Source organism: Biomphalaria glabrata, chromosome 6, assembly GCF_947242115.1.
Source record: "Biomphalaria glabrata chromosome 6, xgBioGlab47.1, whole genome shotgun sequence".
Taxonomy (NCBI): Eukaryota; Metazoa; Mollusca; class Gastropoda; family Planorbidae; genus Biomphalaria; species Biomphalaria glabrata.
Window position 1 is genome coordinate 25,419,259 of NC_074716.1, and position 18,165 is coordinate 25,437,423.

General features: G+C 32.6%; 1 protein-coding gene across 7 annotated transcripts; it reads right to left on the reverse strand.

The window, feature by feature from the left end:
- Nucleotides 1-17: 17 nt before the first annotated feature.
- LOC106063558 (uncharacterized) lies at nucleotides 18-17,646 on the reverse strand. 7 transcript variants are annotated; one of them, XM_056032368.1, is made up of 16 exons: nucleotides 17,463-17,646; nucleotides 16,734-16,976; nucleotides 15,905-16,066; nucleotides 12,987-13,074; nucleotides 12,608-12,725; nucleotides 12,370-12,499; nucleotides 12,032-12,178; nucleotides 11,060-11,257; nucleotides 9,277-9,405; nucleotides 9,005-9,172; nucleotides 8,444-8,605; nucleotides 8,136-8,347; nucleotides 7,474-7,594; nucleotides 3,813-3,965; nucleotides 2,344-2,529; nucleotides 18-1,152 (listed from the first exon to the last, which is right to left on the reverse strand). In XM_056032368.1, exons 2-16 carry the CDS (start codon nucleotides 16,903-16,905, stop codon nucleotides 773-775), a joined length of 2,526 nt encoding a protein of 841 aa, XP_055888343.1. In that variant the 5' UTR covers nucleotides 16,906-16,976; nucleotides 17,463-17,646; the 3' UTR covers nucleotides 18-772. The 7 variants fall into 7 exon arrangements, with proteins under 7 accessions (XP_055888343.1, XP_055888345.1, XP_055888344.1 ...); XM_056032370.1 differs by having other exon boundaries at nucleotides 16,734-16,979; XM_056032369.1 differs by having other exon boundaries at nucleotides 16,734-17,000.
- Nucleotides 17,647-18,165: the final 519 nt, after the last annotated feature.

The window sequence follows — 18,165 nt, forward strand, 5'->3', positions numbered from 1 at the left end:
AATATTAACAAACACAGTAATATACATTTAACATTTAATTTTTCTTGTTTGTAAATAGACTAAACATCACATTAATTGTGTATACAATAACAGTTGAGTAATTATTGCTGAATCAGCAAAGTATAACAAAATATTTCATAGCCTGAATAGTACACACTTTCTAGTGAGTGAAGCCCCATCATTATAAACCCTAATTCTTTTTATCTAGTGATTGGGCCATTTCAATGTTAGCATTATTCTTTAATTCAGCTTCATTAGTTCATACACATTAAACTTACAACATTAAACTTACATATTAGAATTTATTTTATTTTTTTACTTGTGAAATCTTTGTCAAATTTCCTATTGTAATGCATTGATAATAGTGTACCATTAAAGCAAAAAAAAAAAATGGACATAAATATGTTCTTCTATAGCATAATGTTAACACTCCAACCATAACAACATAAACAAAAATATCTTTGGATCATTTGTGTTAATGTTACTAATAATTTCATTTATCAATGTTATAATGTAGTAAAATGATACAATTACTGATAAGCTGTGGCGAAAATCTGTTTCAAAATAAATTGAATTTTCAACTTGTTTAATATGCACATAAGAATACAGGAAAATATCAATATTATAATGCTGATATTATCATAAGTTAGCAATACGTTACAAAGCTGATAGTTTGAAACAACTATTGTGATGTTTATTACACTTGATAAAGTTTATGATACCAGTATTCCTAGTGAGGTTTGTGCTGCTGCCATAAGAAATTTTATTTTTCTTAAATTATTCTACAACTTTGTGAACTTTTATGGTTGTTTTTGTTGACATTTTTATTATCATTTTTAGTTTTGGGAGCTGTTATAACTGTCAACATTCTACTGGTTTTGACATTTTTCTCCACTCTAGTGTCCACAACATTTTCCTGCCCCCATTCTGATTTTAAAATGGCTCCATTTGTTTCCTCATGCTCTGCACTAGGTAGGAGTCGAAAAAGATTTTGACCAGCCAATTCTGTTGCTGGATCATCTCCCTTTTTAAGAATCTCTTTCTCAGCTTCTATCAAATTCATTGCTTCTTCTACGAGTATTTGTACATCTTTATCAGTTATGGGGTGTTGTTTAATAATTGTGGCAGAGAAGACAAGAGTCACTTCATTTACTGAAAGGCAATTATAAAAATAATTCTTAGTTATATCACCCATTTCCATGTTAAATTTTAATATGATAGAAATAGCTAACAATAGAGTCATTTCTCCAAGAAATCATTTGACAGTACTTTGTTGTTACATGACTTACAATTACTATTGGAAGTTCTGAATTTGTACGGTACTGTTATAATGTAGAATGTCAAATGAATTTAGTACCCGTATCCCATTAAATCTGTATTTTAAGAAATTAAAATTACATTATATGTGAATTTTTTCCATAAACTAAATTATTAACTTTAAATATAGCCTAGTGACAGTCAAAACTAAACAAACAAAATATTTTGCTATCCAAGTACTGGTACTTATAAAAGTAGAATGTTTTTTGGTAAATAACAATTATAGATGTGTGCAATGGGAAATACTTTCATGCTTTTAGCATGCTTAGTGTGCTATGATCCAGTAGGGAGGAAGGAATGTTTTAATGCTGTCTTGGAAATAAAAAAAAGTTACTTGAACCTCCTTGATGAAAGGCCAACTTGTTAGCCACTGAGATATGAACGTAGGTTTTTTAGTCTATTGCTAGTTTAAAAATTTTAGAAAACAACTTTTTAACTATACATAAGGCTTAGCTTATTAGACCTTACTGTCTCTAAATAAAACAACATTAATTTATTGCAACTAATTGCTTCATGTGGTGTCATTGACAATGAATAATTGTGCAACATTTCAGCTTGATCTGAGAATGGAAAGTGGAAGAAATAATGTGTTCAAGTTTCCACCCAGACAGAGTGTGTGAGTTGATTGAAGCTTTGTCATTGCACAGCTTGCCTTGTTATTTTTATTGACAATTAATCATCTAATCTACACAATAAAACTTGTACCGGTAGTACATACAATATGTTTATCATTTGTTTCTATGTATCATCTAAGCGGAAAAAAAAAATCACATTGATTCATATATATTTGAAATAAATTATTCTAATCTAGTATAGTTTCATTTCTGAAATGAGATACCCAGTACATGGCATTAATAGGTAAGCCTGCACTTTCAATAAATTAAATATACCTGTATGCAACTTAAGTCATTAATTTTAATTAAACTAAGATAATGGAGTTAATTAAACTATAACCCCCATTGACATGGTGGTAGTAAGATGGACTGTGTTAGTGGGAGGTACTCAGGTATAAAACAATATACATACACAGAGGTGGTAAAACAACCAGCGGATAGAAGCCTCCAGGTGGTTGGGACACAACCCTGACCAGCAAAATTTTTCGATTGATTGTGAGGTAACATATAACTAGCTGCTCTTCATCGTGATGCACATCATCATCCAGGTAAAGTAGACCCCAGCCAACCTTATCTCCAACTTTCACCAGAGTACTTGCTGAAACAATGCATTTGGTTTTCAATCATTCAGTTCTTACTAGTAGTGTCATCATTACTGGAAACAAAAACACCAGTTAAACTATATGAATAAGAAAAAAGTAGAAGTTCCCCTTTCAGACCTTGTGGTCTGTATGGCAGATGATGTAAGGATCAACTGTTTCTGTGGCCTATGGTTAACGAGGGTATCATGTAGCCAGCACAACGACCAACCGCCTTTACTTTTCCGCAACTAATGTTATGTACCCATTAGAGCTGGGTGGACTCAGAGGCGCCCAAAAATTCCGAAATTTAAAATCCCATTCTTCACCAGGATTTGAACCCGGGACCCCCGGTTCAGAAACCAAGCACTTTACCGCTCAGCCACCACGCCTCCTAGTTAAAAGAAATACAAACATTTAATTATGAGCAATGAAAGCAGTAAAATAATTAGTGCAATAAGCTGTAGAATGGAAACTAATACTATCAGGTACAGTACATTAAAAGTCGAACTAAAATTTAAAATATTTTCCTTCATTAAATCACAAGTTGAAAAAGCTGAAATAAGGATACATTTTTGTAAAAAATACTTTTAAAAGAAACTTTTTTTGGCACTTCAATTACATTCTATTTCTTCTTTAATTTTTCTATATTTATTTAAGAAAAAATCTCAAGGAAAATTAAGTCGCTTGGCTACCAAGTCTAGTGTTGGAGGAACTTATCTGCCATAACAGTTTTTCATTTAATTCTAGTAACCAAACCCTGGATGAGCCTCACCATCTTCAACAAAAATAGTAACTATGACCAAAAAAATGTTCTGTAAAACCTGCTACCTTTTTAGACCTTTGGGTTAGGTCAGGTAGATGTAGTGTTTTCTCGTAAGCCTTTTAAGTAGCATACAATTTTAATGAAAATAACTTGCCTTTCTTTGAACTAAATCTTTTTTTTTTATCACTAAGATATTTTTAACCTCGTATGGAACAATCAACCCCTGTACACCAAAAAATTAATTAAATATATTAAGATCTAAATATTTTTTATAGAATTGTCATTTTTAATGGACCGTACGTAGATGTTTCTGATGTTATCATGAGTTAAGGTGAGTGGGTGGTTTAGTTGTATAAGCTGAAGAGATTCTGATGTACTAGTTGAAGTGACAAATCACAGAAATGTATTTTTAGTCAGTTATGTCATGTTTAATTATCATTGTTTCATTGGTGTTTCGACATTGAAGTTGAAAGCTGTATATTTATTAATCAAAGTTATGTTTAGAAAGAAGTTTGTTCAAGTACAATTTCTTCTTACCATCATTAACAGGCCAATATCTGAGATAGTCTAATTTCAGACAGGACAGAGGTGGTGGGTCAAGCGGGGTGGCAGTGGACAGAACTATAGCTGGAGGTGGGGCTGAGCTTGTTTCCAACTTGTGTGTTATTTCCACCTCAAAGTGATTGTAACCTAGAAAGGTAAAAAAATTATTATATACTTGATATTTCTATGTGCTTGTTAAAAAATCTGCTTTAAATTTCTTTGCTTTTGTTTTCTTTTTCTAAAAGCAGTATTTGTAAGAAAATAAAATGTAATAAAAACCTGTGATTGCCTTTTTTTGTTAATTTGGAATTGAAATACTGTTTTTGTACAAGGTTTTATTAAATTGAATAAAAAAACAGTTTTTACATCAATTTTCTCTTATGTATTTTGAGAGCACTTGATAGCAACAAACTTCAAAATGATCAGCTGGATAACTTTTACAAATGTGGTGGGTTTGGCACAGAAGACAACTAAATTCTAAATGATGAAAGGAACTCGTAGGACGATTCCAACTGTTTATTATGCATTAAAGACCTGCAGCCATACATAAACACATGGTTTAGAACCAGACACAAACAGGGAGTGGAGACGACGTAGGTCCAGTAACATACGGACACTACAGCGACAAGAGATGCCGGTCGAATGGACAGTGCCCACGTTGGTCTGCCTTGTCATGCGCGGACACAAGATGCCATCTAGGGTGAAGGGTCACGTGGATATCAGGGTGGCCGGTGTTTTCTAAAAAGATATCCACTCCACTACAGAGCCCCTAGCTTGAAATGACCCGTCCCTGGGCGTTCAGCCTAGTAGGTTTTTGAAAACTGAAACAACTGTTTCTTGTCAGTGTCTTCTGGAACGACAAGCATCTTTCCAGTTTGTAACGTGCTGGTTCCATCGGTCATACAGAGTGGTCTGTCTTTCTCTAAACATAATGTCTGGGAAGCTGTAGAAAGTGTGACAGGGAGCAGTGAGCGAAATCGTCTTTGTGGCTGGTTAAAATGCTTGTAGTTTCTTCTTTGTCTATCTGGCCTCCGGACTCTGTTATGCCTGTTCTTGTTTGGCTGCCCAGAGTTAAAGTTTCTATTTCTCGATGTTTGAATTGAGTGACTTGCATCTGTACTGTACATTGCATCAGCTTGTTGCTCATTGGTTCGTTGTTCTACTTGGTGGGTTGGCTGTGAAACAATGGGTTCACTATTGCACACAGATTGAACCTCAGCTGTGAGTTGTGGTGATTGCTGACAGTGACGCCTTACATGTCCAACTTCCCAGCACTGGGTGCAGACTGGTGATCCATCATCAGTGTATGGGAAGAATCCTCTCTTCGTCCTTGACCACACAAGACCCGGCGGTGCTGTTGGTCGAATTCTGTTTTGGTTGCTATGTTTCGTGTGTCTTTGTGTTGGTCTGCGTTGACTATGTGGTTGACTAGAAAGTGGGTTAGTTGAGCTTGGTAGACTGTTATAACCAGACCCCTGGTGTTGTTGACTAGAGAGTGAGTTAGCGTTAGTTGAACTTAGCAGAATGTTATAGCCTGACCCCTTTATCTCTTCAAGTTGCTTCTCTAACTTGGCCAATTTTGCTAAGAGAACCTCAGACCACTGCTCTTGGGCTCGAGCTGCATCTTTGTTCTGGTTCTCCAACTTGAATGCATAGTTTCGTAGACTTTGAAAACTTATCTGGGGATGTTGCGCTATGAACCTAAACAGCTCTCTGCGAAGTTCTGGATCTCTGACTCCGTAGGCATATTGGTCCCTCAATCTTTCCTCCTTGAAGCAATCTATTCCTTCTCTTTGTTCTTGCCTGATGGCCGTTGTGAACTCCTTAAATAGTCGTCGAGAGAATTCGAGCAGTGACTCACTTCTTCTTTGCTGCGACATCAGAAATGTAATCTCTGCCTCTCGCACCGGTATAACTACTTCAAACGCAGAGGTAAGTGCATCGAGCAGAGCTTCTGGATCACTTCTGATATGAGGTGGCTGAAGATCTACCTCTACTCTAGCTGGACCACTTATGTTCTCAAGGATGGTTGCAGTCTTCTCTTGAGGCGAGAGGTAAGGCCGGAGCTCCCATAGATCTCTTATTTCTCTGACGAAATCTTCAATTGAAACCTCAACATTTCTGCCATCCCCGCTGCACTGTCTCATTTTTCTAGCAGGTTCTATAATGTAGTGAGGGCGCTGACAGGCCAGCTTCAACGCCTCAAGTTCAGCTTGTAGTCGAGTCAACATCCCCTTAGTGACACGTTCCATTCCCTCCGGCTCTCCTCCACTGCACGTGGGACCCACGTCTCTCCCCTTCACTGAACTAGGTTCCACCATATTTCTCTCCATCTGGCTGCAGGTCTTAAGAAACTCTAACAATAATAGTAACCTAATAACTAAATTTATCTCAACAGAAACAATTTTCAAGCTAAGTAAAATCACAATTAAGAAAATATAAGCAAATTATCTTAAAAACTAACTAAAACTAAATCTACCTACCCTGAAACAAAAAGAAGAAAACAAAAATAGAAAATATTTGAAAGTACAGAAACGGGAAAGAAAACTGTTACTTGTAGACATCTACGTCTGGTTGTCACTTTCTTAGTTTCGGTTGTCAGGAAGCAGATTCTGAGACGTCTTCTGATCCCACAGTGTAGTCTCTCTTCCTGACCCCACTTGTGCTACCAAGTTTCTGTGGTGGGTTTGGCACAGAAGACAACTAAATTCTAAATGATGAAAGGAACTCGTAGGACGATTCCAACTGTTTATTATGCATTAAAGACCTGCAGCCATACATAAACACATGGTGTAGAACCAGACACAAACAGGGAGTGGAGACGACGTAGGTCCAGTAACATACGGACACTACAGCGACAAGAGATGCCGGTCGAATGGACAGTGCCCACGTTGGTCTGCCTTGTCATGCGCGGACACAAGGTGCCATCTAGGGTGAAGGGTCACGTGGATATCGGGGTGGCCGGTGTTTTCTAAAAAGATATCCACTCCACTACACAAAGACTGTAGAACATCCTCTAAGACCCAAAAAAATGTGCAAAGTGGGGATTACAAAAAGAGAATGTAAATCAACCCATAACAATGACTTTATCTACTTCAAATGTAGCAAAATGTGTAGATCTCTAAAATGCTGCAGACTTCATTAATCTTTAAATTCAAAGATCACCTTCATTAATTCCTTAGTCTGTTAAACTATTATGGCACCACAAAGGATATTTTTAGGATATGTCGACTGTCTTTCTCCAATCCTGTCTCTTGCCTTTGTTAGAATCTTTTTCAATGACAGGCCCATCCATTCTTTAATGTTGTATTTACACAGCTTTCTCTGTCTCTGATGTGCTCCTTGGTCATGGCCACATTCTTGTATGTTAGTGAATCTTGGACGCTAACTGCAGAACTAGAGAGGAGAATCCTTGCAATGGAATTGAGATACTTTAGAAAGATACCTACAAAAATGCATCACAAATGAGAAGTTTCAAAACAGGATCACAATGGTAATTTGACCTCCAAATCTTAGTTGTAGTTGGAGGAACTTCAATGCCTTAGGGTCATATCACAAGGTTCTCTGGGCTTGCAAAGATGTTCCTTCAGGGAACAGTAGGCCTACTAGGAAACTTCAAATATAATGCCTAATGCCTATTAAAATATTTTCTTACCTTTATGTAAACTATAAGGTGCTTGTATACATACTGGAAGCTCATGATCTTTTACTATTACTTTATTTTGACTAGAATCTACTTTGGCACCAGGTGGAAGGCACCAATGTTCCAAGTTCACCTGCAATAGTTTTTTTTATGTTAAAGTTTAAAACATTCTTAGATTTTATTTTTTTTTAATTTTATTGTGAAAGATATTAGTGTTAATATCAATTGAAAGAATAAACCATTTGGCTATGTAATTGAGAAAGTGGAATTCAAATCTAGATGGAGACCAGACATGTATTTTTTTTAGATTTAACTTGACCTAAGTTGGGATTCCTAAGTGCCAAAAGGCAGCATGGAAACCTCCAAGATATCCTTTCTAATGCAAGTACAGCACAGTAAGCATATTAAAGTAGAAAAAGAAAAAAGATAAATTGCATTTGAATTTCTTAATCAAACACTCACATATAATAATCTATTCCAATCCTTAAAATCAATTGTAGGTCTTTTGGATTCTTTGACTCACAAAACCTTTATTTTTTTAATTGGTTAGATATAGCGTGTTTCTTCTTTGCCAAAGTGAGTCACATTTACAAGAAAGTTTTATTAATTCACTGTTGACAATTCATAGAACTTTCAAACCAGTGATCTTAAGAGTAAATTAAGCTACAATTTACCACACTGAAAATTGGTGGTCCTCTCATTGTGTTCTGCCAATGAACTTCCAATATTACTTCACATCCATTGCCGCACAAAGCTAAAGTAGGTAAAAATGAGCTTCTGTCAGACTGTGTGTAATAAGCTGTGCCAACTGGACGTAAGTTCTTGGTAAAAAGTGCCACTGACATTTCTTTGGCAAATGCTTCCATCTCCACTCCAATTAAGTCCCCTAAATTTTTTTATAAGATTTTTTAAAAACAATAAAAATTTTAAAGATTTTTTTTCTTTAAAAATTAAGCTAATATTTTATCATTAGAGAAATTACCTTTCTGGTAGATCTCTCCAGGTAAATTCCCATCGTTTCTGGAGTTTCTGTATAACTTGCCATCTTTTGAAGCCCATCCAACAGATGGTTTTATTTTACCAGGAAATTTGTTTAATGGAAAATCTTTGCCTGCCACTCCAATACCAATACTGGAATTCTCATCTTTATAACATATAAAAGTGTAGAATTTTATTTTGACATCAACAAGAGAAAAAGAGATTTGAGAAAGCCTTTATTAATACCGGTAATGTTTATTCATTATATAAAACGTTTAATTTTCTAACCAGTGAAATAAGTAGGCTAATTAAATTATAGGCATATAAAAATGTATTTTGTTCAAGTTATAATGTGTTGTTTGTTTTATTTTTTCTTATTTTGTTATCAAATGATGAAAAGAAGACTTTTTGCTCTTATTACCATCAAACTGTTACTTTTGCTACTTTTTGATAAGTATGAATGTATTTTACACTCTAGTTTTCTAAACTGTTGTACTCATCTTTTTAAAAACCTGTTGACAATGATATACATTTTTTTCAGTATTTAGGATTTGTTAATACTTACTCAATTCATTAACACGGACAAGATAAAAACTGTTTTCTTCATTGAGAGTTTTTAAGAATTGAACTACATGAATGCCAGGTTTATCTTTTGGTAAATGCAGTCTGCAAAAGTCCTCTGTAATTGTCACATCTATAGCAGCAGACATTCTAAACATAGATATCTTTATATCTGTTGCATCCATAAGTAGTTAAAAAAAAAAAAGATTGTAAGATTTTAAAAAAAGAATTAATTTAAATTCAAACAATAATATATTTTTTAAATTATTTGTTTACCTTTTTGGGCATTTTCAATATTTAACAATTGTTTGGCCTTTACAATTTCATTTCTAAAATGTTCATCAAGCTTCTGTGTGAGAGTTACAGGCTTAGCATTGTTGTCCACTTGAATGATAACCTTTGCTGCTGTAAAGTATTTTTTTTTTATCATACTGTAAGATTTTAGCACTGACAACAATTGTTTATCAAATGTTTATATGAAGCAAAATGTATGTACCAGTAACATATGTGTCATGAGTAATTTGAACAGTGTATTTTTCTTTCTCCCTACTCTGGTAGATTTTTTTTCTCTACTAATATACCTTGTAAGGGGGAGGGGGGAGAGTGCCTTTTGTTTGTTTTGATTTGCTTGCTATGTCATAAAAAGTCCGGTGACGTTTATTGGTCATTCTCTGATCATGAGACAGTTCACACTCTGAAGTTAACTGATACAGACCGTGTGTTTGGTCCGTAAAAGATTTTCTGCTTGTTTAAACTAGTGGACAGCTTTGGTACCATTCCCATGGACTTATTATTTTGTAAGATTTTTGGACCCCTGTTTAGGGTGAATTACTTTGTTTGTTATATCCTTATTATATTTTCTATGAGGTTTTATTTACTATTTCTAGTCTTGAAGTAGACGTTGAGTTTTGTGTTTATTTTTGATAGGGTGCCAGTGTAGGTGTTGTATTACTGGACTAAGATTACATTGCCAGTGTGGGTGTTGTATTAACTGCTTAGAAGTGTCTGTTACAGTCTTTTGAGTGTCATTGTTAGCATTGGTGTTCATTGACAGCGTTGAAGTGTCATTTACCAGTACAGTAGAGTTAATGCCAGATGTACTTACTCCATTGCCATTAGAATTATTGGAATCTCTTACTGTCAGTGTATGTTCTGCTATGAAACCATGTTGACAAGTTTCCAGCATTAGCAAGGTCCTTATTTGTAGGCCTATTATTCTGTACCCTAATGAATTTTGTTGTGGATTTTTGAATTGTAATGTGGATTTTTTTTATTATTGAACACCAAGATATATCATCATTCTATCAATCATTTCCATCATTCTCATTGTATATAAACATACAGTGAGACAGTGTGTGAATGGCATAATTGTCAGGCTGAAACTAGGGACCATCATATAATTATTATTATAAAATTACACTTATTAATATCAAAATATTAAACCAGAAAAACCTGACAGCATGTCTTAGATATTTAACTGAAATCCATAACTATCTAGCAAAATTTGTTGCAATTTGAATGTTTCTACAAATTTACTGCCTTGATCTAAACCAGTTCAAAGTAGTTTATTTATGACTCCTTCTGTATTAAAAACAAAGGATGTTTTGCACTCTTAGCATTTTTAGATAAAGAGGCCAATGGTGGCTCATGCACTTGCATCATAATAATAATAATGGCAATGTCTTCAATTTTGAAGATTAAGGTTGAGTTCAGTGTTTTCATGACTAAGGAAACCCATGCATCATGGTCCTTCTTTATAGCTTCAAGAACACATTTAACTCATTAAGAAAGTCAGCTTCTAGTATCGTTTCATTGGTTAACATAAAAATTAAACAAAATAAAAATGATTTAAAAAATACTAACCTTCCGATTTTGAATGAGAAAGTATAGGTTATATAGAAATAAAATTGTACTATATTTATTGATGTCATACAAATGGTAATGAAGGTAAAACAATCATGTAACACTGACAATCACTACAAAAAATGTGTGGATCACACATATGGCATATGAAAGCAAGACTAGCTAAGAAAAAAAAAGTTTGAGAAAAACAATTTACCTTCTTTGTTTAGAATTACAACTGGATAAAAACCACCCTCTGGTTGCATCATCATTTTGCCAGAAATAACTTCTGAATTAGCTGTAACATAGCAGTAAACCAACTGCTCTTGCTTGGGATTAAAATTGCTTAGATGGCAAGCATCTGGGTCATAATGTACACCCCAGCCTAATCTCACACCTATTGGAGACTGGCGAACTAAAAATAAATGAAAAAAAAAAAAGTTTCAATAGCTACCTGGTATATGTGATATACACTGAAGTAAAAACAAAGTAAATAACTTAATTTACACAACTTTACAAACAATTGATGAATGGTTTTTATTGGTAAATTTATTTCAATTCAAGTCTTCTATGATGAAAAACTACTAAAAGAAAATTATTGAATTTAACATGTAGAAAATTAAGGTACCTAAAGGTAGTGAAATATGCTATTTTGTAGGCCATTGTGTTTTTGGTGACTATTATATAAATACTAGAGCCCACATTTCATTTAGAATATTACTTTTTTTAATATAGGTATATCTTATGGATACAAAAAATAAGGTATGTGTTTCTATTATCACTTTTTTTTTTGCAGCCTCCATAATTGGAAAAGCTACTATTAGTAACCTATATGTGATCATTCTGACCATTCATCCATCTGTTACATTTAGATATTAAAAATTAGAAAAGCTTTTGAGAATCAGATTTCACCTTGATTTGTAGCTTGCTAATTTTAGGTGCAATTACTAATTGTAATATTCTGAAACCAAACTTTTTTAAAATTATTATATCCTTTTTTTTTGTAAAAAAAAAATAGGTACTCAGTGATGGATTGCCTAATTTTTAACTATTAATAAGTTAATAATAAATGTTAAAATACAAGAAAAGTAATAAGTTTTTCCCCACATTGAAAAAGGTGCTGGTACCATCACAAAAAAAAGCACTGTAAGTATGTATATATATATATTATATCCTATATATGTCTTACTCTCTGGACTTAAATCAAATCTAATGTAATCTTGTAGCAGTGATGAGGCAGAAGAAGGAACCTTTGGACTGCAAGATGCTAATGATATTGAGGGACATGTAGACCCAGAATCCATCTCCTGAATAATAACCTCATAATGGTGAATGTCTGAATAAGAAAAAGAAGCTCTTAGTGTACAAAAGCATCACAAATGTTTTCAATTATGTACAATTTTTATAAACATCAGCAAATGTAATGTTTATAATAAAGTTTAGAGAAAACAATACATTATTCTAAAACAAAAACAAAAAACACGGAAAAATCAGTCAACAATACACATGTAGACATATATGGCCTACCTAAGGTCAAAGGTTGGGGACTTTGAATAGTTAGCTCTTCATGATTTTCAGAATTTTCTGTACAAATGAACATATTTTTGTATGCATCATATTTTATTGTTGGTGGATGGATCCAGTGTAACATATTTTTCTAAAAAAAAAAAAGAAAAGAACACATTTTTAAATTTATTAGGAAATGATGTTAGTTTTTGTTGATAAACTACTTGAAACAGACTATCAGACAAATATTTATCTTTACCAAACTATAACTGGGTATACTCATTGTTGCTTCTGGTAACATTAAGATTAAATCTATTGGACCATTTTCTAATGAAACAGTTGGCAGGAAACGACTCTGATCAGACTCAAAATGGTATCTGTTTAGAAGGTTAAAAATGTGAATGATTAAATTGGCAGCAACAATACTGTAGATTGTACTTATTCTTTTTTAAGTTTTTAAGCATTTATTTAAAAATAACATTTTTTACAAAATTATGGAGTTCTTAAGAGTAGGAAGGCATTTTTTTAAACAGCTTTTAAAGTAGTCTGGTATTTTTCACAGAATTAAATTGTTGGGCAAAAAGTAGCCTATAAAAGGTAGCCAATTAATTATTATTATTATTTATTAGGCTAAATACCTGGTTGCTACAGGGGAACCATTTTTAATAAATATCACAGTTGACTTTTTGTCTCCAAAATAATTAACAAGAACACCAAACAAATCTCCTGGAGAGAAAGAATTAAAAGTTCAGTATTTATTTAATTCTTATAATAATTTCATTTACTACATGAACATTTATATGTACCCTGGTAAATGCTTTGATTTGTCATATAAAGAAAATCATAATAGCCTATTTATGTTTTAAATCTCCTTATAGATTTAGTCTACTTGTACTTTATTTGTAACTTGTAATACCTAATACTTTCTGATGTTTATACAATTTTAAGTAAGAATCTTTAAAGTTTTAAAGTACTTAATTACTACTACTATCAGCAGAAATATGATCCTATGTAAAAACATATTAGATGTCATTTGCAGTTTTGATATTGAAAGCAATTGGTGCAAATAGATGCAAATAAAAGTAATGTGTGTAGGTATATATATATTAAAATGATATTTGTATCATTTTCTTTTGCAACGTCTAATATTTTGCCACATCTCTTGTAGATAAGTCAACTGTCCACTAAAGTCAATTCATTTTGTTTTTGTTATCTGTGCCTTTCTTAGATGGTTACTTGTAAAGTTCTTTAGTTGGCTTTGGCATGGGGTCAACCATCCTAAGGCAGAGCATAGGTGTGCCCCACCCCCAGAATTCAATAAATATTGCTTCTATACTATACTATGAGCTAATTGATCTTCAAATCACTATTATAATGGATGCCATCTAATGCCCATAATTTATATTTGCTGGAATCTTTCTAGTGGTTGTAGATGCTTTCTAAGCAACTCCCAGGTCACAGGGTAATACAGAAAGATTCAAAGATTCCCTGCCTGGGAGAGGGGGAGAGGAGAATTATTCTGCCAAACTCTCATTTGAAGGCAGCAAAAAGCACTTAAGTCAGTTACGTATTTCTCTCAACAAAGATGCACCATTGAAAACTATGCTGTCTAGACACATGGGCCAATCACTCAAGTAGGGCATTAATAGAAGTATTAGTAGAAACTAGATCATCAAAATTTCTTGGGGATTTCTAACACATGACTTGTTTGTTTTTTTAAATAATGGTCCGTTCAAAAGATGTCGTTTACTGCATGAGCTTATTTGTTGATCTGGATTTTAAAATCCTGTAAAAAGAAGATAATCTTAGTTCTCTATTTAGTTTTAGATAGGGACAGCAGTTGCTGTTAGTTAAAGACTGCTTCCAGGAGAATGACAAATTTTGGAACTTTTTATAAATTAAAAATTAATTTTTAAAGAAATTTGTTAAATTCTTCTTTAATCTTGTAAAGTTTAAATTTCTTTATAAAATAAAAAAAAGTATAATTGAATTCCTATTTATCTTCATTGTATTATACTATGAGCTTTATATTTTGATCATTTTTTTTTCATACATATATTATAAAAATATCAAATAATTTTTACAGATTCCTGTGGAATAAAGATTTACACTAATTACATTAGCTGAAAAAGAAGCTTAAAGTGTGTCCTTTGATAAAAACATTGTACCTTTGGTTAGTTATTTACCATAATGGAAAGCAATGTTAACAAATAAAGGCTATGAAACAAAGATTATAAAAGATTGACCATAAGTGATATATATATATATATATATATATATATATATATATATATATATATATATATATAATTAAAATAAAAATGATTTAAAAAGTACTAACTTTCTGATTTTGAATGAGAAAGTATAGGTTATATTGAAATAAAATTGTACCATATTTATTGCTGTCATACAAATGGTAATGAAGGTAAAACAATCAGGTAAATCTGACAATCACTACAAAAAATGTGTGGATCACACATACAGCATATGAAAGCAAGACTAGATCAGAAATATATATAAAACAAGGCTTGTCTTCAAGTCCAAAGATTAATGAGGAATGCAGTATTTCCCATGGCTATGCAGTCACAGCTGTGACCTATATGCTATCATTAATCTTTTAAAATGAAATTTCGGTATGGTCCAATAAACTTGAATGAAGTGTATTAATTTAAATAGCTGTATATGTACAACCACAAGTGGACTGGACATAAAATTATCCCAGGCACTATCATATGATCCAGCACACAAATTCCATGACCTATGATGATGATGGAATTAATTTGTACCTGTCCTTATAATATGTAAAAGTTTTAAAATGCATAAAAACTTAACACATGCATGTGTAGCTTTGTAGGCTGGTAGAATATATTAAACCTTTATGCATAGCCCTACAGACACAGCCTTAATTATTTTGAATTACTTTATTATGATCCTTCTGTGTTAACATTCATGAAAATTGTATATGAATTTATGAAATAAGAGGCCCTATATTGTTAGTTAATTGCTTAAAAAATTCTCTGCAAAAGACCTCAGAGCTCACCAGAAGCATAATATGTGGATATAATCTATTACATTTTTAAGGAAAATTTGTTGAAATAGTATTTACATTGTAAAGTGTAAACGAACTATTAGAAATAGTAATGCGAGGGCCAGTGCAGACCTTCTGTGGGCGTCTTTAAAAGGGAATAAAATCATTGAGGGTATTATTGGCCTTACCCATTATTAAATTTTCCAAGCAACACTTTCTACATCAACCCACTGGCCCACCAAGCATTTTGGCCAGATGCCTATTTAAGCAGTCCCTCCTTGTGTACAGCTACCTAATAGTTGCCAATAGTTTTTTTTTTATTACTGTTGTAAATTTTTTATCAGTAAATTAGTGCACTCTTAGCTCCCTTTAACCTAAATAAACTTTCTTTAGCTTTTTAGAAGTTTAAAAAAAAAAAAAATGACACACTGAAAGTACATAACCCACACCTGTTCAATAGGTGTGATGGGTTTAACTGGAAAACATTTATGTAAAATAATTATTTTTAAATATCCATATAGCACTTACCAACACCAAATTTTTCACCTATGGTATTGGCATTCCGCTGATGGCATGTATAGCATTGACCTGTGTCACTTTGGTAACCAACAGAGTCAAGCCAGTTCCCAGGTTGTGCCTCAGGAGCAATATCTGGTCCTGCAATGCCTAATGTTATCTTGCTATTTGCATCTAAAAAAAATTTCACAAGATTGTGTCACTTAAAAAATAAGCAAAAGTTCAAATTTATTTTTTATAATATATGTTATTTTATTTATAAAATTATGGTTAATTTAGTAAATATTTAGCAGAAATGGCATGCATGATGGAATAATGCAGAAAAATATAAGGGTTTAATTTGAGATGCCTTACAGATTGAAATGTTCCATAGAGAAAACCTTAAATTGGTGGACCAAAAAAAAAAACAACAACAAAGAATGTTAATTTTGCTGTAGAACTTTCTTCATCTATGAAGAAGAAAAGAGTTGCATTTCTGTTAAAACTTATTAACTTTCCAATATTACTACTTATTTTTGGAAAAAGAAAGCCTTGTAGCCCAATTTTTTAGAGGGAACTGGATTTTTTTATTTATAGGAATGCCCTGTCTATGATACCTTTGATGAAGTAGTTGTTTATCAAACGTCCATTTCATGTTACATAATGTTACCGTACTTATAACTTAATTAATGTAAAGCTGTAAAAGTACATCATTGCAATTTTAATAGAAAATAAAGAAATAATATTAAAATTTCTTGTTTATATTGTGCATTTTAAAAGTTGAGAATTATTTTAAGTAAAACTCTAATGTAAAACAAATAAAATATTATTCTTGACAAACCATGATGATAAACATTCTTACTTAGACTTTTGATTTGAGCATAGAAATAAGGCTTCTCTGGAGTAAGTGGCTTCAGATACTGTAGAAAATTGCATGTTTCTGAATATTGTTTTAAGTGCACATTGCAAATCTGTCCTGGTTTTAAATCTAGCTCATCAAATACAATATCTGCTGTGCACCTGAACTGTGACATTGTTTTAAATTTAAGCACTATGGTTTTATATCCTAGTCTGCTTTGGTCAGGAATGTAGTCTGGCTGTGTATCTCCTTGAGGGTAAACAATGGTGTCTACAGATTGAAGACTTTAATTGAAATGCATTTCTTTCTTTTTTTTTTTTTTTTAATTAAAAGTTATCTTCTCGATAGCCTAAATGAATATAAGCCCTATATGTCCAGTGATCAAGAAAATAAGTAAAAACGAAATATTGGCATGATTAGTTTTGTAATTCAAGCTAGTTTATTATGTCAAAATATATGTAGTTATCTTGCCTTAGATCAAGCATAATTTTAAAGTATACTGTCTATGTACATATTTGAACTAACAAAAACTAATATATTTTAAAAGCACTTGAGATCACGCCTATAATAACTAGCAAAAGTACTGTACTATAAAAGACTGATCAGCAGTTTAAAAAAAATAGTATTATTGAGATAAATAAAGTAATAAATAGATATAAGAATTTTAGTAAAGTATAATATTATTTATAGCTATAATCCACAACACATGGATTATGGATCATTATTCTTTACATATAATAATAATAAATAAATAGAATAGCTCCAGAAAGATCTATGAAGCACACGGATCTAGAAAACTGTGTAAGTCCTGAAACAGGACGCATGTTTGCGTCTTGACATAGAAATCGTTTATCAAATCAGAGATCTAGACATCTAGATCTACAGGCACAGGCCTTATGCTATTATTAGAAGAAATATAATACTTGAAATGAAGTAGCTACTGACGCTTTGGTTGCTAGCACCCCTATTCCGGGGCAAAATCCAAGGGCGGAAACTCCAACATATTCCCCTCCCCTACTAAACATATCATATAGCCCTAGATTCTAGATCAGTGATTCCCAAAGTGGTCTACATAGACCCCCAGGGGTCTACGAAGACCTCCAAGGGGTCTACGAAAGTGAAAAAATAAATTGGGGGTCTATGAGATGTCCACGGGGGTCTACGATATTAGATTTCATTTAAGCAGGTCGAGTTACTTTATTTTCACATTCCATTAATGTAAGTATTTCATACACTAATATATGATTTGTACCTTCGTTAATCATTTAAATATTTATCCTGCTATTCAAATGAAAAATTGTTGTAATCAATTTCAATATTTATTTAAATAGCTTAATTTTGTCTACATGTAGCCTAACTAATATTTAGAAAAAAAAAAAAGAAATGTAGACAGTACAGCATTAATTATTTTAAATTGGGATTCATTCCTTCCTTG